Here is a 23,887-nt window from a genome sequence, read left to right as displayed (position 1 = left end):
GAATACTCTCAAAGTGCCCCAAACCGCTGCGTTTAAAGAATTATCATGTACGGAAACATGTAAAAGAAAACAGAAAAGTTACAGCAAAAATATGCAGAAAATTGCTTTTATTTATAACTTGTAATTTCAACAATATTTGAAATATAAAGTTACCAGCCACAAACAATGAAGCAATACTAATCTACTGAAATACATCAAGAACTACTTATTTTTTTAAAAAGAAAAAAAAATACAAGGAGAAGACATTTGCAAATCAAATACAGATTCAACAAAATCGCAATTATCATCTATGAGCATAATTCTCGGGGATATTGTTAATTATGATATTATTTCTAGGAAAAAAGTGCTGACCGATTGTTAAAAGCTCATTTCCACTTTTTTATCCACCATTTTATCGTAGGCCCGTTGTACTTTCTGTCGAGTCTTCCAAACCAGATGAGTCAGAACTACTTCCTGACCTGCGCAGCAACTTCTCGAGCATGTTGCTGGTGCTTGTTACTGGAGACAAGCAGTCTTGTTCTGCTGAACACTCCCTCACAGGAGCGGAGCTTCCCTGTTGTATCATACCCTCGCTGTTGATCAAGATCTCGTTAACACTACCTTGGTTCTCAAACAAATCCAGCAAAATGTTGCATTGCTCCGTTGTCAGCTCTATGACATCTTCCATATTCTGCGCACCAACATTACTATTCTCATCTGTTTCAATCGACTTATTTTCCTTTGGGTAGCTTTTTGGGAAATCTTTTGTGGCTTGGTCATTCATCTTGCCTTTCATCGTAAGTGATTTTTTCTCTTGAGCCTCGAATTGATTTTCTTTATGAAAAAACTCGGATGTTCCAAATTGTTGGTCGTCTGCTGGCCTTCCTGCCGCCATTTTTTTACTAAGGTGTTGTCGTAAGCCTTGTTTGACGTTTGGGTTGCTTTTCTGTTCGCGACATTTTTCAAATACAGATACTTTATTCTTTTTGCAGCTTGGTGAGCTTTTCTCTCCGGCTTGTTGAAAGAAGGACATCGTATTCTGCTTGCAAAATCCCTCCACCATGGCATTTATTTCTGACAAGCGTTGTTTGGGCTTCTTTTTCTTGGTTCTGACATCACCCATATCCTCTGTTAAACCGTACAGTTTAATCTTTAGTTCCAGTTGCTGTAAATATAAAAGACTAAAACGTTTGTATATGAATTTTGGCGGATATTTATAAAATAACGTATTGTAATGCTTGCAGATGTCCTAAAAGATTTCTCTTTTTGAATTGGATTTCATGAAAAAGGGTTCATATCTATATATGCAGGTCCATTCTAAAATGAGTTAATATTGATCTATTTTAAATTACTTTTTTTATTTCGTATCTTGAACTCTGAACTGCATTGTGGCCACAGTTTGTCTTCCAAGATCTTATCTAAATGTCTGTTTACCATATTATTTATCATTGATAAAAGCATTCTCTGTGTTAACTCTTACAAGCTTTTATCAGATTTTTTCAATCTTCGATTACATTATATAAAAAAGAATATTTTTGGAATAGCTCGCCAATTCATATGATAATTATTTATTGGATCTAAGGTATCCAAAAACAAGAATTTGATGCTTAAATTTCTATTAGTTCTAAAGGTAATGGTAATCTGTACAAGTTATTTATCTGTCCATATCAGCGCTCTTTATCCATCTAATGATATAAAGCCGAACAACTATTTATAAACCATGTTTATCGCGAGTATATGAGAAATAAAAGATTCATGAAGTTATGAATTACAATGTAAAACTTTGACGCTTCAAATCAGCATACTTAACGCTTCATGCAAAACTAGATATGCCGATCTTAGGCATCGATGTATAAATCCTTGAATCTGCACAAAATGAAATTTATTTCTTTATAGATAGCACAAGAATAGAATTCATGGGCCCCCCACCGGTCAAGCAGTATACTATTGTCGATCAAGGCTGATTTAGGAACTTGACCAAGGTATTAGTGGTATAAACATTTGGTATAAATTTCATGTAAATCCGTCAAAATTTGTAGGCATGAGAGCGCTTACAAGGTCAATTTTTGAATAAAACAGTCATTATTGTGATCAAAGTCCCATAACTCCAACAAAAAGTATTGACCAATGAACTTGACCAAGGTAATAGTGGATAAATTTTATGAAAATCCGTCAAAATTTGTAGGCATGAAAGCGCTTACAAAAAAGTGTGACGGACGGACACACGGACGGACGCCCGGCATTTCTATGTCCCCGCTCCGCGTTGCGGCGGGGGACAATAAGAGCATCACAGATTTTGAAAACAAACAGAAGAAAAATATACTATTACCCTTAATTTGAAGACATTAGCATTTCTTAGCAGGGAAATATATTTCTTTTATTTCAAATATTTCTTTCATAGTCTATCATCATCCTGAAAATTTGAAAACCTTGCATCCAAAGACGATTTGTGCTAAATTTGATTTAAAAACAAGAGGCCCGTTGGGCCACGTGCACATCGCTCACTGAAGCAACAATGGACGTTCAAAAGATATTGTGCCATATGGCCCCTCGGTAGAATAACAAAAAATGAATATTGTAAAGTATTCGAATTTTACACTTAATTTTGCATACACGTAATCTTTGACATTGTACCTTTATAAAATACTACTTTTACCCAGAATAAGAAAATCCTACGCAAGATATAAAACTAAACATATGATAGGGGTACACTGTTAACTTCCAATTCCCTATATTTTCGTTCTGCCCCACTCACCCACTTTATAAAGCGATCAAAATATATGAGAGCATATAGGTACATTTTATTCCTCAACTACTTACTAGTTATTGTATCTTTTTTAACAAAAAATACAATATAATAGTTATTGTATTTTATTTTTAAAGATTTTGTAGATATGAAGAAGAAAATTGTACCCAACTGCGCTCAATTCATTAAAAAAATTTATCTTCTCCATTATGATTAAATGACTGTTGTTTACCTGGCGAAAACTCGTGTGACTTTTATAACTTTACTCACACTTGATTGATGAATACACTGGAATGAAATATGTTGTCACGTGACATGTTAGAGAGCTATAAAAATCAATGTTACAGTACAGACAAGCACATCACTCTATTTTACTTAGGCCCACCCATTATTTACATTTTTATTCAAAAATAAAAAATGGCTACAGACCGGGATAATTTTCCGCTGTAATATTTCCTTAGGAATAGCGATAATTCCTTTATCCCCGCAACAGAAATGTGTCAGAACTATGGAAACTGTTTTTTGTACAAATATTTAACGTTTAGTTAGACATTTATAATGATAAACTAAAATGTCAGCGTTAATCGTAGAATATTAGCGAGATACAGAGCTCAAAAGTCTGCTAGGGTTGAGTCATATTTTGTTTACACGAGTTTATTACATTCAGCTTAAAAATTTTTACTTCGTATTTCCAATTCAGCATTTAAAATGGAAAAAAAAGAATGGCCTCAGATCTGTTTAAAAACATAGAATTGTGAGCAAATCTCTGTATTTTGCTTATAATTCGAAGATCAACACTTAAATATTGTTAGTTTTTTTTTGCACTTGTAAACAATTAAACGTAAGAGACATGCACTATAACAAATAAAGAGCACAATTTATAGAATGAATCATATACACGTACAGTGTATATACCTACTTATTTTCGTCAGCGATATTAAACTATATTTAAACTAAATAAATTCGAGAAAATGCTGAGCATCTCAACAAAACACATTGCATTAATATCATTACGCGAAAGATCATACCGCATTACCGATAAAATGAATTGTGTTTTAGTACTTTTTTGATACATCAGATTTTGCTTAATTCGCGCAGGTAAACAGTCACCTGTCTGATTTACCGAAGTCTCTGCTTGATTTGATATGTAAAAATCAGGAAATACAAGCGACAGTTCCCAGGTTACTAAGCATAAATAATGAAAACGAAACGAAAATCAAGACAAGCAAGCACCTCCGTCATTTATGAAAACTGTCAACGCATTGAAATATTTAACCACAATTTACTTCACAAAATCGGCACCAATGTACATGCATTTTGCATGTTTCAAAGATTCCTTTCGTACGCGAACTGTTGCAGAACAAACAAATTCATCACTGTCAGATCGACCCGTTTATCATATGTCATGGCATCTTCCCTAGCTAAGTGTCCGATTCGTTTTTCTCATCTCCCATCATGGAGATGAGAAAAACGAATCGGACACTTGGCTAGCGAAGATGATGGCATGGCTGCTTTAAACAAAGAACCTCGTTTTAGAAGTATGGATCACGTCTAGTCTTGGTAAGATAGGTACGCAAACCCGGGCCGGGGCAAAATAAAAGCCGAGGCAGATCGGCAATCGCCTATTCCAAAATAGGAATTGTTTTGCAGCAATATTTACAGCAAATACTAATATACTGGTTCGTAACATATCCTGAAAATTTTAATGAGATTAGCAGATTAATAACTGCCAATCTTTTCTTTTGCCCTGGCCCGGGTTTGCATCCCATTTTACCAAGACTCATGGAAAACCAAACCCGAAGCTATAAAATAATTGAAACACGCCTGTCCTTTATTATTATTTTCGTAATAACTCAGATTTGAAATAGAATTAGCCCATAATTATTGCAATTTATATTTTCCTTTCCATAATGATAATTTATGATTAATTACATGTACATTGAATTTGACTTAGTAGTTCTTGAGAAGAAGATTTTTAATCAAAGTACTGAAAGTACTGTTAGACGGTGGCGTCGTTTGAAAGTGGCATATTACATGTAACAATGAGTGATGTATGATAATTATTTTTGTCGAAAACCACGGCCAGTATCGCATTCATGTACTTATACTTAACGCTTACTCGCACAACTAGTCGTGAGTTTCCTACATGGATAATTCTGTGGAAATCGTAGCTGTGATCTCACTCTACACTTTACAAATGCTGTGTCTCTTGGTCGTCATCTTTTGGGAAAGACCCAAAGATTTATCACAGTAGTCTTTGTCGTATAGAAGTTTGTATCTATATTTTGTATTAATATGTTTGTATCTATATCAGTTGACATTAAAACCCCGTTTGAATGGTTGCCACCACATATTGAATGAATAAATCAAGACCCAAAGATTTATCTCAGTACGCCCAAATATTTGATTGTTTGAAGAAGGGGAATTTTGGTTTATTCCTTTTTTACCTTTGGGTTGGCCCCGCAAATTAGAACAACTTTTGAAAAGTGTGGATTGGACTATTGTGCTTTAAATATATTGTAGATTTCTCAAAGTAACGAGAACAAATAAAGCTTTGGTATGATAAAATACTTATTTTTACTAACTATTTGGGCATACATATAGTATATTAATTGTCCCTCTCGACAGCATTTTCCCTCATTTTCTTCACGGGGAAAAAGTTGCAGTCTTGTGGATCATCACATTTGCTTTTTTTCCCCTCATAGTCAGTTAATACATTAAGGTGTAAAGAAAACGGAATGGGTTTACAAGAACCTGTTTGATAAAACTGGTATTGCTTTTGGAATGCACGTCATCATGAAACAGAAGAGTAAATCAATATTTTATCTTCGACTTTAGGGGATTATTTCCATTTGCTCACAACGAAAGTGAATGAAAATTTTAAAAAATATCATACAACATTCGGTCGCGGCAGTTTCATTAATCAACGTTTTAAACATTTGTTCTATTGTATTTAGCTATAGATTTATTCAAACCATTTGAATGAATTCGGGAAAGTCACATGTATATTTTATCGCTTCTCAGTACACTTTAACACGCATAAATTACTTGCTACATTAAACTTTTCTAGTAAACTTACAACAAATATTGATTAATTATACAAAATAAGTTTTTAAAAACACCAAACAAACAAAATTCAAGCTGAACGCACGTTTTTCTAACCGTACAGCTGTGTATATAAAGAAGATGGGGGGATAAGATGGCGCAACTGCCCTTTTGGTTTAGTTGTAAAATACAATTTCAAATATAGCATTTTTTCAATTAAATATATTTGATATGTTATTATGCAAGTTTACAAAATGGTAATTTCTAACTATATTCAGTTTGAAATATTTCAAAAAGATAAGAAAAAAATAATAAATTTTTAAGTTTTGGTGGTATCGAACCCAAGTTCTATAAAGTTTCCTAATGGCTGGTGCTCTAACCATGGTGAGCCATTTCATTCACAACAAAGTGCGTTGTTTAAATGCTATATGAGACTATGACCACGAATTTTCGGACTTGTATTATATTTCTCTAAAACTTTCAATTGTTGAGCTACAAAATGACATTTTTGAACTGTAGTGGGTCATCTCTCCACATTTTTGTTGAGTCCAATCGGTTTATTAAATTCCATTAAACCACATTTAGACTGTAAAAAAAAATATTGAGCTCAGACCCACTCTATGAAAGAAAATGAATTGAAGTTATAAAAATTACACGATTAGGAGGCATACTTGCCAACTGACCCGATTTCGTCGGGTCACACCCGATTATTCAACCCTTCACCCGATTATTTTTTATGACCCGGCGGGTCATGCTTTTCACCCGATTTTTGTCGTGCAGCCCGAAAATCTCCCGATTTCCGGATTTGGTTCGTAAATTACGTTGCGCGTTTGACTTCCAGTTATGAACCCAAGCTGAGCTTGGATTTACGTAACATGTAAACAATGCCGGTGGCTATAACAGACACATTAAGTGTAATTATTATCGTGAGTTGTTTTGACTAAGCGAAGGTTTAAATCATTAAGTGTGATGGCTTCCAATAAGAAAATGTCTTTATCAGGGCCAGCGGAATCAAAACCAACAAAAAGAAAACGTAATTTTTGTAACTATCAACATATCTGGGAAAATCAAAGTAATCGAGTACAAAACGAGGCTTTTGCGTTCTATGTAACGCACATTTGAATATTGGATTTTGTGCCCAAATGATCTGACTAAACATTCAAAAACGCTAAGTCTTGTATAGGATGCCTTTTAATACACAGAAGTCTTCCAAGTCACTTACAACTTTCATGCCATCATTTACAGAGTTCAAAAGCAAGGTTAATGTAGCAGAAACTCTTTTTGCATTTTTTTTTCAGCTAAACACAACCTACCATTTTCTGTGTCAGATCACTTTACAAAATTCAAAATCAGCAACTGTTAGTTAAAATGCTTCTTTGTAATAAAGTATTCCACATAAGTTTTAACACATATTTCTATTGTATATACCTATGAAATGCATGATAAATATGTCGTGAATGTCGTTACGCGCTATGACCAGATTTTTTACTTTCCAAATCTGGTCATGACCAGATTTTCACATGTTGGAGGTTGGCAAGTATGTTAGGAGGTTTTGACACGCATACGCCAGTTTAAATCAATATATTGCAAGTATATTTAAAATATTTTAAGATTACAATCCGATGTTACGTTAAATATACATTGTTTTTAATTATTTTTTTAAAAAGTATCAGATTTAATGATATTTTAATTTTGCCGTATCTAATCATTCCTCATATGGGCATTTTACACGCCTTATTCGCCTATCTTCTTTGATTTTATTCTTTGCATGTACTAAACAATAGATCTAGGGTTCGCAAATCCCGGCAATATTTTCGGAAAGCTATATTTCTGTAGCTCAGCAGAATTCTACAGTCATCTATGAAGCACATTTTTTTGCCTTCGTGTTTCATTATTTATCGCAAATATAGCATGAATGTATACGCTACGGCCGATGTAGTATTGTGTTAAGTGATGACACTTTCTAACCGGTGTGTATTTCAATTGCGAGTCGCAACAAACTGGCGCATTTATATAGGCCCGCCTATTTGTAAATGCATGTTGACAAAATGATGCTAACACTTGGAAACAAATGTCGAAGAAAGTTCATAATAGAGTTGTACTCGCGAATTAAGAATCATTTGAGAACAAACGGGGCGATGTTTACGTACATATGTAAATAATGTTATCTGTTAGTGAAAAAATGCCCCCAAACCAAAGAAAAGATGCTCTCTTACATTACCGTTCATTATGTACTATAAATGTATATGGAATATCGCATGTTTTTTCTCACAAAAAAGCTAGCATTTGCTGCAAATTAGAGATAGACGAGCTGACACGCCGTGAAATCCACAAGACGTTTTACAGCATATGTAAAAAAAAATCTGAACTAAAAATCTTTGAAACATCGTAAAATGTAGTTTATAAACATTTAAAATGGGGACTCGATTTGCACGTGAATTTTACAATCCGACGTCGATTAGCGTGTTTGAGAGAAAGTCAGCAGCAAGTAAAGCGTCAACATCTGCAGTAAATATTGTCTGATGAATATTGAGGTGCCTGTAATAAAATTTATGTTTCTACAGACTGAGTGAGGTACGAAATAAGGTACATTGTAAATCACAGGTCAGTCGAAAATTTAACACATTTGTATCGTAAATTTAAAGTTTTTATGTGTTTGAAAACACATGCACACTTGTAGAAGAAACTGTGCCATTGATCGGTTGAAGTTCAATAAAATGTAATTTATGTAATATTCATTGTCAGTATCTGTTGTGAATTCTTTGGAATAAGCTTCAACAACAAAAAATATACTGCTCAACTAAAACTAATGCGTTGAAAATGGCTGAATTTATCGATGAAGCATAATTGCTGAAATATGAAATGGCAAACCAGTTTAAATAGTGTGTTTCTGACAATTATTGATATCATAAAAAACAAGAAGCAATTATTGTGAGATCTCTTGACCAATTATCGCAGTGATATAGTTTATATGCAGTCCTGATACAGAGTTAAACGTCAAAACTGGCAGTTTGAGCCTTAATTAATATTATTAATACCGCGTAAGCAGATAGGGTAACGGCTCATTTAAAATAAAACCCAATTTCATACATTATTTAAATGTATGTACAAAACAATTAGCAGCTTTAATGCTTAAAATATCTGATAAGATTAAAATGAGTTCTCATACTGAAATCGACACGTAGATAAAACACTGCATACATGTACCTAACAGAGTTATCGTTCGTTATCCGCTAGGGTCCCCGTGAGAAATACCCTTCCGGTCAGGACCGTAGCAATAGACAGTGGCTATAAATAGCCACCGTCTAAAAATGCACCCCTCCCTTTTCTACAGTTTCAAGGTTTCCTTCGCTTTGAATAAAGATCGGTCTTTCATTTTTGGGAGTTGATTTTAATCAACTCTCCTGTGCAGTTACTCTGGCAAACCGAATGTGAAACAGTGTTTGGACCTAAGCACAAATCATCACCGCTGACAATTTTTGATTTAGTTCTTGAAAATGATCGATAAATTCGATGTAATGTATCTTCAAGCATTGGTTTTTAAGAAACTTATTTATGAATACCATGAAAATAGTCAGATGTTAAATAGTACGAACAATTTAGATATTTTTTACAGTCGTATGTATTCATACGCCAGAGTTCAATAAAGTCTCGTTCAACCATCGGCTGTCTTCGTGAATCTGCGACAAGCAGAGAGTCATTCTATATTTAGATGTCGCGTCATCAAGCTATCACGTGACCTGGTGTACACATTCTCTTGTTGGAGATCAACGGAGATAGCCGAGCATCTGGTTGAACGAGACTAGAGTTCATTATTGCTTGGATCCATACAATTTTTTGAATATTTCGATTACTTATACATAGTTTGATGGAATCAATTCTATCTTAAATAATCATAACACAACATGATTCATACGGGGTTTTTCTCAAAATTCTTGTCGGAAAAGTCCGAGAATTCATATTATAAAAATGTGCATAATTCAAAGATAGATTATAAACTACTTGCCAAGCAAAGTAACATGGCGTTGATTTTAAAATGAATAATAATCGATAAAATCAACTCCCGTCAGTACTTCAGTACTTAAATTGCAATTTATATTTGCCTTCCCATAAAGATGCTTTGTGCCCAATTTGGTTGAAATTGGCCAAGCAGTTTTAGAGAAAAAGTTCAAAATGTAAAAAAGTTTACAGACGGGCAGACAGACAGACGGACGGACGGACGGACGACGGACAAAATGTGATCAGAATAGCTCACTTGAGCGTTTTTCAGCAGATAAAAACATTTAATCACGTGCTTATCACGATCGTAAAGATCGCTCTTATAATGTCGAAAATGATTCTTTACAACGTCACAAGCCACGGTTTAATACGTACGAGCGTTCATTACTGATTTGAAAGATACTGAATTCATGAACAATTATGGGGCTGACATTTACGTATACTAGTATTTCACAATCATTTTTAGAATGCTTTTAAAATACTAACAGTCATTTGATAACTATTTATGCATGTACTTACAAAGATTCTGAAGAGAAGTTTTTGATACTTGGAGTCCATGACTGCCTGGTTCTCCTCCAGTTTGTGCAGCTTATACTTGTCTCTCTTCAGCTCCTTCACGTATTCCACGGAAGCCTTTAAGATGGAACCTTTGTTCTGTTTGAGGTCACTGTAAGACAGTTTTCCATATATGAAATTTACTTTACCTGTATAAAACCGTAAGAAACATATCGATGAAATACAAGCGTAAATTCGTTGACGATAGAGATACTCGTTTTTTGTTTTTTTTTCTTTTTGTTTTTTTTTTTCGTTTTTTTTTTTTTTGAGGGGGGGGGGGGGGGGACTGTTAGTTTTCACATAGCTGCGTTATCGATGTATTTTATTATGGCAAATTTTATATAAGTCGCGTGTTATAATTTCGAATGCCAACTGCCCCATAAATCTTTCTCCTTTTTGATAAACAAAACGTATATACGAGCTAATACGAACAATTGCAAGGGGGTGGTGGGTTTGGAAATGTTTCGAATCGTGACTGTATTATTTAAAGTGGTATAGGGCACCTCCATATTCCGATGTATTTTCAATCGAAATAAACAAAATAAAATTAAGTGTAATTCTATAGATTTTTTCTTTTTCGAAATTTTATCTTAAAGCGTAGCACAATGGGTTCGAGTGTTAACTACGAATGATCTGTAAGGGAATAGTTCGAATCCCACTGTTATTTTTACCTTTCAAAAAAGTTTTGTTATTATGAAATTTTAAATTTACAAAACAATGAAAGTATTTTGATTATTGTGTACTTTTATCCACATTAATTTCATGAAGTGTCGATACTAGTACCTTTATCAATCGACTAGAGACAGCTTATCAAACAACATGATGCCCGGCGTCCCTACAAAAACGTCCACCACAGTAAAGACCTATAGTCCATCATTTCTGTAATTGGTTTGCCAAAAAAGGGGCGATAACGAAGTGACCCACATTGACCGCGGTCGGTAAATGTAGTTTGTCATCATGTGTGTGTTTTTTGTTTATTGTTGCAGACATCTTGGGCGACATAAATGCCATGTCACAAGTTACGAAATGAAATATTCTGTTATTGATTAGTAGCAGTTTTTTGTAGCAAATACAAAATGCCTCATACTGCTGTCATAGTTCGTGTCAAACATATACATGAATCACAAAAGGTTTAATGTTCCTATATCAGGCATACCGATGTTTTGTCTTATCCATGTTTGTCTTAGCCATAGACCTTGTTGTTTCCGTTTTCACAATTAAAATTTAATTCTATAATTTAACATAATATTTGAGTCAATTTGTCACAGGAATAACCTATTTCTATCTAGCAAAGTTTCGGGGGGTGGTCCAAACTGGACATTCTCCGTATTTAATAGCGATACCTTTAAGGTATATGTGGCGTATTTTTTCATGATAAGAAATATTTGATTGATTGATTTATTTGAATATGTTATTTAAGGAATGAATTTGATTTCTACCTATGTTATACGATATAACATAACTTTACGCTTTATAAACCGCGAAGCGGTTTATAAAAAAGCGTAAACTGTTCCAAGTTATGTTATAAGGCCCATTGATTAGTTAAAACATGTTGATTTGTACAAAATTTACACGTAACGTCAAGCATATTAATACGTTTCGCTCGCACGTCTTATTGTATTAAACGTAGGCAAGTTCTGTTATATGATATATATGAATTTGTTTAGCCAATCAAAATTACAAAGGCATTACAATCAGAATTAAATTATTGCTAGCGCTCTCGAGCGCTAGCACTTACGTTAGTCCTTTTCACTGGAATACGCATGCTCGACTCCATAGTAGGGGATTCTGGGAATACTGTTCTACTGTAGATAAACTGTACCATTTTAATTTCGTTTTATCATCTTCACGTGAAGTTTTGTGTTTTATCGTTAATGCCAAAAAGTAACAGTAGCTTCGGTCTTATAATGCAAAGTTATTTTCAATATTATAATAAATAACATGTAGCTAGCTTTATCTTAAATTCCTTCAAGTTCGGAAGAAAACTTCGGATATGTTTTCCGAGCTTGCCGGAAAGGCCCGAGAAGATACGATTGCTACAAAACAGTACCAATGGTTCCCAAAAAAAAGATTAACTCGAAATTGAAATTACAGGAGATACATTATGATTAAGGCACAGACAATGAGCTATGTCATTGCCGATGTGTAGCCCACTCTAGATTCACAATTTCAAATTGAGACCCTACTCCAGCACAATTCCTGTACACAACTATGCCTTCCTATTGTTAATAAATCGATTCAGAAATTTTAAACCAATGTTTTAGAAATCTGCTTCTGTGTTTTATGATTGCTACAGCGCTAGTTCACCAATCTTTTTTAAAAGATAAACTTGTAATATGTTTTACGGTGCTACCGTTCTGCATGGCGAGCGCAACAAGAATTACACATACTGTACCTTGCATCATCGTCAACTTATAGTTTTATTTAGGTATCAACGAACGTCAAAGAATTTTTGAGAGAGTATTGCTCTACAATAAGTATGCCAAAGGTACTAATTTTAATGGTTATGATACAGCGCAACCCCCTACCCAGAGAGAGAGAGAGAGAGAGAGAGAGAGAGAGAGAGAGAGGTACCTGTTTGTAGGTGTGTAATTTCCCACTTTTAAATTTAATGGTCTGACTATATGCAATATCTACATAATTTTTTTTACCTGTTTATTTTTTAATTTTATTCCTTTTTATTTAGTTCAAAATATCCTATTGTTTATTTCCTCCCTACTCATATACTTACCTGCCTACTGTACATGTATGCACAATTAGTTTAAAAATTGATCGATATGACAGTAAAGTATGGCTCTTGCTAGTATATATATTTATATATATAAAATCTCTATATTAAAAAAAGATTAAAAACAAATCATATGCCAATGAGGCAGGTATCGCAGACTTATACTGATATAGCTAGTACACTCATTACAGATGTTTAATCCACTTCTAAATTTATCGCGGGAAATATAGTGCGAGTGCACTGTGACGTCATCCATGACTTTGTTCGTCTTTGTTTACGTTTCTCGACTCAATACGGAGGCATGGAAGCATGTAACAAATCTTTTGACTCTCGCCAAAGCATATGCGGTACTCAAAACATGTCTTCAAACCTTAGTCACCGTAAATTACGAGTTAAAAGTCGGCCATTTTTGGCATAGCACCACGGGTGAAAACATTAGAGAGCATTATGGGACGTAGACAAAAAATTTTGTTTGATGAACGGTAGGTTTATAGCTCGTTCTTTTTCCCGCGCACACTGGTTCTTAGAGCTCGCTTCGCTAGCCGGCGCTGCGCGCCGGCGAGCTGCGCTCGCTATAAAGATATATCTTTACAATAAATTACGCAGTTTATATCAATCAGTTTAAAAAGATAGAGAAATTTATAAATAATCTTTATAATTATTTTCGCGTACACAATAAATACAGCATTTGAATAAACCCCGCCTTAAATCGGCCACGTGATACCACGCTCAGTCTATCACAACAACAATGGCGACGACGAGAAAAATAGGTATACCCGTAATAACATTAAGTTTGACAGACTTGGCCAAGAAAGAAAAAAGAGACAGACTGACAAGGATAGAAGCAAAGGGAAAATTGTCATCGGAGACCATGTAGATTGATGGAATAGAAATTAAAGCCGAATTAAACTTAAGTTTAATACGTTTTTATCATGAAGTTGTAGGGGTTTTGCTAGTCAGGTTCGTACGTGCTCCATGTGTTCCATGTCTCTACTTTATAAGTTATGAACCACAAGAGAGGGGGTATTCACTCATTTTACCGTGTCGTTGATGCCAAAATAGTGTTTCATCTTTATTACACATAATTAGCAATTTATATCGTTCTACATTAATGAATAAGGGAATAATAATGCTTCGGGTATCATCTGATATAAGAATTATCTAATTTAAGACATGAAAAACGTGATTCTAATTTGTAAACAAACTGTTCTTCCATCGTGTTTTCAATACTAGGTTTTCCCGCACTTATGCGCAGTGGCGTTACAAATGGCGGATCACATTTATTTAATATTCATCAGACGTGTAGCAAAGAACTAAAGAAAGAACATGGTTTACGGGCCTAGAGTTTGTGAAACGTCTAATTTTAAAAAGCATGATGTATATTTTTACTTAAACTCATGTCAAAAAGTTTACTCCAAATACGCCACATATATATACCTTTAAAAAGAAAACATCGATTTTTGAGGAATATAGAGGTGTAGGTGGTCTTACTTTCTGTCCCTAATGGGTTTACGTTTTTCTATTCTGACAATGCTTTAGATTTTAATCAAGGTAAAGGTAATATTTTGTACGATTTTATTAAAATTATGATCGAATTTCTTGTAATTAGGATCATTAGTTTGCTCAAAACTCTTAAGCTATTGCCCTTGTCCTACGGTATGGCAGGACTCGTCCAAAACCGGCAAAAGGGATTTATACAGTGGTCTGTCTTTAATTACAGCCCCCGCCCAACAATATGTATCGTGTCATTATCAGAAACAATAATTTCAACACATTCTTAATAACTCCTTCGAGCAAGAACACTGCCATTTATCGTGTTAATATCAGGGACAATGGTTCCGTCATCTAATTAATAACTTCCTAGTACAAATGCACTTACAGTGTGGACTAAAAGCTTTGCCGGTGTAACGTCGAAAAATGACCCCCGTAAAATAATGACCGGGGGTCATTTTTCGACGTAGAATAATTCTACGCAGAAAAATGACCCCCGGTCATTATTCTACGTCGAAAAATGACCCTTTTACCTGAAGAATAAGTGTCATTTTCATAAAAATGAGCACACTCTACATGAAGAAAAGTGACCCCTGTAGAATAATGACCCCCTTATAGATTAAAGTTTTTCAGTATATTTTTTCTTACTATTTGTGAAATAGTCTTTATAATATTGTAATTTTTACTGTAGTTTACAGAAAGGAACAGAAATTACAATTCATATTAAAATAAACTTGAAATGAAAGAAGGGGTATATCTTAGAAAATAAAAATCCTTCCGTTATAACAAGATACTGACGTACATGTATTGCATCGGGGTATGGTTGTCATCTTAACGATTACATTTACATGTATCTATGGTGTTCCGATAGAGCCACTTAGACCTTCGCACTTTCGCCTGTAGGGGGAGATGCGAGAGTGCAAAGTTGCGAAGGCGAAGGTGCGACGGCGAAGGAGCGAAAGTGCGAAGATGCGACGGTGAAGCGCGAAGGCAAAAGTGCGAAGTTGCGAAGGCGAAGATTCGCCTTCGCAACTTCGCACTCTCGCCTTCGCATCTTCGCGCTTTCGCCCTCGCCTTTTTATAACTGAAGAGCTCTCTTTTGTTTAAAGGGTTCCGAGGCATAATTTGGAAATTTTATTTTATACAATTAATAAAATTAAATTATCATGGGGGATTGGGTCCGGACCCCCTCTCCCCTTTTACTGCATGAAATTATTAATATTGAATTTTCCGGAGGGGGAGGGGGGGCGGACCCTATAGGTGAAAGTGCAAAGGTCGAAGTGGCCCCATCGGAACATCATATGTATCTCATTATTACCAGTGACAAATTATTTCGAGTTACAAGAAACAAAATTCTGTTTATTCGCGTCGATATTGTTCATGAATTATACTTGCATTGACGATTTCCCTACTACAAACTGCTGGGTATGCAAGTGCATCACGCGGAATTCATGATGAAATCAAAATTATGAAAAGTTTACTCCACTGTTAGGCATTATGACAAAGCTGAAGTTAGCTGGCACTGACAGCAGACATTACGCCAGTAGAGTCAACGGTCAATAATTAAGCAAAATCGTCAAAGTACTGAGAGTACTCGAACAGAAAATATATTTTACTTTATCATCGGCATACTTTAGTTAATATCAAGATGATTAATGCATCAATAGTTTGTATGAGCATTGATAACTTTGGATACAATAGAGATCGTGTGATCAAAATCCAGGGGGATATAAACCCCTTACATGGGCCGAAACCCCTTATCAACGCTTTTGGAAACAATTTCTTCTTATTATAATGTGTTTATTATCTATTTAAGATGCAATATATTCAGGTACTCTTCACACATTTGCTCTGAAAGAATAAAGTCTATTCATGATCACAACTACAACATTAAAACATATGTTTAGAACATCGATGTTGATGTATTACGTAGAAGGAAACAAAACTAACGTAAAATGATTTTGAAAAAAATCATTTTCCCCCAGAAATGTAAATAAGAAGTATTCATATTCCTACGTTACCTGCCCCCTAGTCTTTTTCATGAAAATATATACAGGTATCATTCTTCGATTGACAATTCATTCACAAATGAATATTGCTTATATTATTACAACAATTTTTCTTTTATGATTATTGTTCGTTGATTATCAAACAATATCCTCATTGTGTATGAATTTGGTTTTTATTTATTTGCGTCATTTCCCGCCATATGTCGACGAGAGGAGTGACGTAACTGTTAACGATCAATTTGTGACAATGTAAGAGTGTTTTGTGTGTGCTTGCTACGGATATGAAAAACTATACACAGCTATTTATTTACAAGTTCGGTGTTTATAATTTCAAAATCAGTTGAACAGAGTAAGTAATTTTAAAGTCGTATCTTGGATAAGGGGTAACAAATTTCTACTCTTGTTTACAGAAGGGGTCATTTTTCTACGGGGTCATTTTTCTTTATGTTTAACATGAAGAAAATTAACCCCTGGGTTTTTTTTCTTCAGAAAAATCCAAATATTCTTCAGCTGGGGGGGGGGGGGGGGAAAGGGTTCATTATTCTACGTGAAAAATGACCCCTGGTCATTATTCTACGGGGGTCATTATTCTTCATTACACCGGCACTGTTTACGTTATTTCAGACATTATATATTACTGAATTTAACAATTGGTTTACATACACACACGGCTAGCGTTATTTTAAGTATCATTGATACATTACTGGGACTAATGGATCATCATTGGCTTACACATACTGCTAGCGTTATATGAAGTATCATTGATACATTCCTGGGACTAATGAATTATCTTTGGTTTACAGACACTTCTAGCGTTACATCAAGTATCATTGATACATTACTGAGACTAATGGATTATCTTTGGTTTACAGACACTTCTAGCGTTACATCAAGTATCATTGATACATTACTGAGACTAATGGATTATCTTTGGTTTACACACACGGCTAGCGTTACATCAAGTATCATTGATACATTACTGAGACTAATGGATTATCTTTGGCTTACACACACGGCTAGCGTTATATCAAGTATCATTGATACATTACTGGGACTAATGGAATATCGTAAGCTTAAAGACAAGGCTAGTGTTATATCAAGTATCATGGATAAATGGAATATCATTCATTTAGTTTACTCAAACTGAAAGCTATTTTGTGTGACAAGTTACCGATCAAATTATTTTTTCCGTTAATAACTTGCATTTTGCACTTTATTATAAAAGCACTGGTTTGAAAAATAAATTGAAATAGTTACAAAATCAACATAAACAACCTGTAAATATACACATATTTTTCTTACGGTGGAATACTGGAAGGAAGGAGGGTGCCTAATTCTTTAATCCTGTCATTGATGTTATAACGTCTCCGCCGCTCAACTGAAAATAAACAAAAAAATATCATAATTAAATGTAACATTTCCTTACGGGTGAAACGTAGAATAAGTACCCCATAAAAAGTTTACCCTTCACTCCTTTGCAAAACCAATATTCATGTCTCCTCCTTCCTCGAAAAAATTGGTTCCGCGCAGGCACTATTTTTCTTTTCTTTGAAATAATATGAGGTTCGATTTGTAATGATTTATTGTTTGTTATCATATGGCATATTTGTCTTAACTTGAAATAAATATTTAAAAAAAAACCCAGTTATTCATAAACGATATGCTTGCTCACTTATATTGTGGTTATCTTTTTTTCTCCGGTCTTTCCTCCAGCTTTCCTCTTGGTCTGACGTCACGGATTGATTGACACTGCCCTCTAGCGAACTATGGCCACTCACACTGGCTATCGCCGATGTTTTTGGATAATTCGCTAGACCTCCAAAATGATTGTCCTGGAAAGAAAAAATTATACGCTTATCCAGCTGAGCATCGGACTGCAGTGAAACTGAACACATCGATATGATTATTTAGTCCCCCGAACATAACCGTATAAATGCATAGTTGATTTTTTTTTTGCAACGATTGAAAAAAAATGACTAAGTTCAGCTATTTACGCACAGTTCTGTATTTGCTTGCTAAATACTTACGGGGGATGTGACGGATTGTTCCACTGTTTCTAAATCTTCGTCAAAGGAGGCGTCAACCTGAACTGCGTTTATTACATCTCCTATCAGACAGTCAACCTACAGATAAAACACGTGCGTGGATCTGAATGGTTCCTCATATACAGTTGTTTTAAAGGGATTGGATTCACATTGATAGTGTTAAATCCCCTGCTTCTGCGTGTTTGTCTGTTTATGGTCGATTTTCAGTTCGCGGGCTTGTTTTTTTAAACCAAAGATTCAAATTTTACCAAATTTCTATGAAACTTACATCATCTAGATCTTCCATGTTGGAAATGGCGCTCCGTAGCTCTTCAGAAAGTGGGATATCGTCAACCTCTCTGCTCGAGCTACAGTCTACGATCGAACCCAAAACATTCCCGATATCCATACTGCTACAGTTTTGTTGATCGTGGGTATCAACAGACGATGGCGCCGAAAAATTGATGATTGAGAAACCTTGAGAGGAATTCTACAAAAGTGACCAGTCGTTTTAGATTCTCAATGAACCTGGGATGCGAGGAAATAATACGAGTATCTAACATATAATGATATTTTATTTTTCATATTTCATTGTGGAAAAAAAACATATGACGGTTTCCAAAATTTAATTTCATGCATCATTAAAGTTCCACATCTCGATATAAAACGCAAATATCTTAGTCTGAACTTAGCAATCAACAGTATGAAGTCAAATTTGCGATTTCAATCCAAGACTAGGTAAAAAGTTTTCTGTGAAAATAATTTTTAAAAATGAGACTTTTAAAATTCTTTGAATTTCGGATCTCCTTTTATATCAAAGAAGTGTGAAAAAAGGCTGCAATTCCAAATTGAAACTAATATATACTCCCGCAAAAATGTACACAGTCTAAAGTCTTGTTTTGCACTAAAATGAGCAATATCTATTTAAAATTGTGATCCATATTTATAAATGCGCACGTTTACATACGCGCATTTTTTTTGTACTTTCGCTGCGTTTCAAAAGAGACTTGGTTGTTTCTTCTGAAATATACACTAATAAATATATTTTAAATCAGAATGGTTATATATAATTTTTCTCGATTTTGTTTTGTTTCGTTTCGTTTTGTTTCGTTTTGTTTCGTTTCGGTAGATTTCGTTTCGTTTCGGTAGATTTCGTTTTGTTTCATTTCGTTTCGCACTTTACAGGTACCCTTTTGAAACTAACACTGCCGAATTATAATGCCAGGGCCAAGACATGCGGTTTACGGAAAAATATCAAATATGCCACAGAACATTGCTTAAAGAATTTACAACTACTTTAGTTATTGATGTATCTCACCTGTCAGTTGAAATATTTATCTTTATAATTGGGTTTCTGATAAATTTGAAAAAAAAGTATTTCTTCGCTAGAAATGATGATTTCCCTCTGGAGATATTATTTTTTTAAAAAGGATATATAGACATTTTTTTTCGGAACTGCATGTTAAGCGGATGCTACTACATTGGTACTGGCATAATTACCCGACAAAGTGTTAATTTTTAATCCTCTATTTGTATCTTCTATTAGTAATTTGTATTTCATACTTATTCTTTGGTCATTCAATTAGAATTTGGTCATTCAATTAGCTATGCAGAAATCATTACAAAGATAAAAGTACATAGACATTACCTGACAAGACTTAATGGGGAGAGAAATCAGTCATTCCCAGTCGACACGTTATTTTCTTGCTTTTACATGCCCCATTTACACCAAGAGTTCACCTTATGTTGTAAATGTTCGGCATTTTATGTGACCGTGTTTATTTTGGTCTATGATTATAAATGAAGCGTTTTATGTTTCAATTATCGAAAAAAAAAATTATGTCAGGATAAAACCTTTATTGAATTGTTAAAGAATATTTTTATTAAATATTGGATTACGGGGGCTACACATAAACAAAACCAAAAAAGAAAACAAAACAACATTAAAGTTCGATCTACAAATACATATACGGTACTTTACGTATAATTTGCCGCACACGTTCGGTAGAATGAAGTAAGAATTTGAATAAATCTTATCATAGTTGGTCAAACACGGGTTTAACTTTGAAGAGTCCATAAATAATAAGACTCGCATATTTAAGCCGTAAATCTCGTGCCTAACAAAGCAGAACCTATTAATGGCACTTTTATTATAATCATTGTATTCAAGTTCAAATTTGCCTTTCAGTAAAAAGTTGTTATGTTGATAGAGAAGACGCGATATTTTTGATAAATATCAAAATTTATAATGTTTTGGTAAAAATATTCGAAAAGTATTGAAAATTAAAATTAGCTAGAAGTAGAGATTCATCAATTCAAATTAAATTCCATGAAGACGAATCATAAAAAAAACCCATTTTTTTAAACGAGGAAAACAACCAACTGACTTTGCCAAGCCCTATTCCCCCCTCCTCCCCCCTCCGGAGGAGTAAGTTTGCATCTTACAATTTGCCATACATCAACTTTGGAATCCTTTTTATGGTGTCCTAAACGAGGAGGGGACTATATATAATAATAAATGTCATAAAATCAGTCTTACTACGTGCCTGATTAGCGATAATAAGTATTAAAATTTACTAATCAAACTTTAAAGTCTAAAATTCATTAGCATCTGATCAATCAAAATTTAGCACTGTTAATCAATACATTACTAGTATAGGAAAACCAAATTACCTTTTCTACCAAGTCCTCCGGTTTGTTTTGACAATTGTCGGTCTCTATCGTCGAGTTGTCTTCATCGTTGTCTATACCATTCCTGTACTGTTCATCCATATGCAAAAGTTGTCGTCGAATGGCTTGCAGTCTTTTGCTTGCATTATACATTGTTTTTATATTAGTGATCTCTGAAATTATAAGGAAATGTTGTAAAAAAAAAATTAAACCAACATGAGATCCCATGCTGAAATAAATCAGTGCATTATAATTTTCAATATATGACATTATTATGCAGTATAAAATTGAAACAAAAACACAATAATCAAAAAAATAACCGAAATCAATCTCCAAAACGATTTTAAACATCAAAATCATGGAAGCAATTCACATTGACTCCATCTGTAAAAGTGAAAAAACTGACCAATTTTCCTTCTATATTAGTTTTAATCTTGCATACCTTAACTGATAAAACTCCGAACATAGATTGGCGAAGGCGACTGGTTTGCATGACAAGATGTTCTGGGGTTCAAAATCCTGTCACATATACTTAACATAAACGGACATGCGTCCTGGTATTTCATCCATGACCCCAAAACCATCAGACACGGAGCTAGCCACTGTACAGAGTTTTTACCTGGCAGACAAGAAAATCCTTTTTATTTCACCATTTTGGATCGGAATGAAGGAAGCTGGGAGGTCATCAAATTAACCATCAGATCTACCTTAAAGTCTGACTTATGATATCAGTGGCCACAGATTAACACTTAGTGAAGAAAAAATCCCAGATAATTTAGCCGTGAAAATTGATTACTTTTCTATATCTTAATATAGAGTTATCAGAAGATTTATAAAAAAAAAGTTTATGAATGGTCCCGACCATGGAGTCCTCTAAAATAAAAAAAGAGTTGTTTTATACATGTTTAGTTTATGGGTTTTTCTCTATGATTAATTTTTCTCTTAAGTTTCCTTTTTTTTTAATTAAAGATTTTTCTCTATTTAACCCTATCTAAAAATTCAAATATTCCATCATTTAATCGACACGAAAGTACAAAATTTAAAAAAGGTATATCTGACATTTTTATTCCAACATTTGATTTCTTTTCGGTTTTTTAAAAAATTGTATAAATTTTACAGGTTTGGTGTTAGCTGGATTCGGTCCCAGCAATATCTTCGTCACGTGGAATATTTTTTTAATTTAATGAAGCAATTTTGCTGATTCAGGGATTTAAACCATGGTAAAAATCTATTTTCTTGATATTTGGCTCCAGGGGTATTTTAACTTTTGCACTGAGTTAATTTGTCATTCAACAAGGTTGATACGACTAATTGATCTCAAACAATGCAATCAACAATTAAGTTTGTATAATGCAATTTTTATCATTTTGGAGAAATAAATGTTGACGGACCTTCTATTTTGGAGAAAGGTACAAAGTAGACAAGCCAAGAAAAAGATGTCATTTACTAATCAGGACCGCAAAGAAGTTAACGTTTACATGTTTACAAATGTCAATAAATATAGCTAACAATGTCGCCTCCTCCAGTATTTGTGTTTGTATTTGATTAGAATAGGAAATAATATAATAGGAATATAATAGGAAATAATATATGTTCGGCTGAGCGAAGAGAAAGAGAACCTTATGTTCCTTTTGACACTGAGAATATGGAGACTGAATAAAAATTAAAACATATGGTTTTGCACTGGATATCGTTATGTATTGAATGTTACAGAATTTTTTTTTCAAGAACTCTTGTCTTTTTACTGAACACGAAATCGTATTCATTTAAACCGTGGATATAAAATTTCAAATTAGGTAAAGACACAGTTGTAAATATTAAACAATGTGGTAGGCTAAGATCATCTTTAATCTAATTTACCGAAGGAAAAATCAATTTAAGTTACTTTAGAAGTTGGATAAAAAATAAGCACATTAGAAAGCAGGGGTTGATTAACATATTGACCACTGTCCTTTGCGATACTGTGATTCGGTTTTACAAACATACATGCGTACATGTATTAAGTTGATTTTTGTTCTGGCAGTTGCTGCTCCGATCACTCATTCATACGACCTGGCTATGAACAGGTGTTCTGTTGTGTGCATGAAAATGCTTGGAATATAAACAAGAGTGCCTTTATAACACGTTTTGCTCAGTGTTTTGGTTTAACAAAAATAATTATAGCGAAAATAACAATAACACTAGAGCTGGCCCCAAATTACGTAAGCTGAGCGCATGAACTAAAACCCCTGTCACACCGGAGCTGCGTCCTCACGGCGCTCTCACTGCGCTCTCACTGCGCTCTCACTGCGCATCCACAGCGTTTAAACAAGTTGCTTTCCATTTGGCTGCGTTCACACAGCGACCCCAAAGAGCTGTTGCTGCGTTCATCGCGCTCTCGTGACGTTTCCTCTGCGTTTATACCGCGCTCCCACGGCGTTTCTACTGCGTTGTCATCAAGACCACGAAAACTCGAAAAATGGCTGTTGTACAATAGCAAGCGATGTAATAATTATCAAACTGGATGTAGATGACTATGTAAAAAGTAGAATTTGCTAATATTCCAAGACCTATCAATGGACGTCGATGGAATTCATGCCATTTGGTTCTGATGTTTTCAAATCTTTTCTATGTTTTCTAACAACTAATACCGGATTGTTTT

At 34.3% G+C, this 23,887-nt stretch overlaps 1 protein-coding gene across 1 annotated transcript; it reads right to left on the bottom strand.

Annotated features, from left to right (window-relative positions):
• Nucleotides 1-84: 84 nt before the first annotated feature.
• Nucleotides 85-21,819, bottom strand: LOC128157923 (uncharacterized). The gene is made up of 8 exons (XM_052820588.1): nt 21,689-21,819; nt 21,250-21,419; nt 18,866-19,066; nt 18,580-18,675; nt 18,225-18,384; nt 17,855-17,930; nt 10,289-10,436; nt 85-1,144 (listed from the first exon to the last, which is right to left on the bottom strand). Exons 2-8 carry the CDS (start codon nt 21,397-21,399, stop codon nt 392-394), a joined length of 1,584 nt encoding a protein of 527 aa, XP_052676548.1. The 5' UTR covers nt 21,400-21,419; nt 21,689-21,819; the 3' UTR covers nt 85-391.
• Between the last annotated feature and the right edge of the window lie 2,068 nt (nt 21,820-23,887).

The sequence above is a fragment of the Crassostrea angulata genome, chromosome 1 (genome assembly GCF_025612915.1).
Source record: "Crassostrea angulata isolate pt1a10 chromosome 1, ASM2561291v2, whole genome shotgun sequence".
Classification (NCBI taxonomy): Eukaryota; Metazoa; Mollusca; class Bivalvia; order Ostreida; family Ostreidae; genus Magallana; species Magallana angulata.
The sequence above is the reverse complement of the archived record's forward strand: the minus strand, read 5'-3'. Positions and strand labels throughout refer to the sequence as shown.

Excerpts from the sequence above, each read along its gene's own strand:
- LOC128157923 (XM_052820588.1), bottom strand. The coding sequence starts at position 21,399 with ATGTATAATGCAAGCAAAAGACTGCAAGCCATTCGACGACAACTTTTG. Across the intron at positions 18,676-18,865 it reads ACATGGAAGATCTAGATGAT|GTTGACTGTCTGATAGGAGA; the intron begins GTAAGTTTCATA and ends TTTTATCTGTAG. Across the intron at positions 1,145-10,288 it reads AACTTCTCTTCAGAATCTTT|CAACTGGAACTAAAGATTAA; the intron begins GTAAGTACATGC and ends TTATATTTACAG.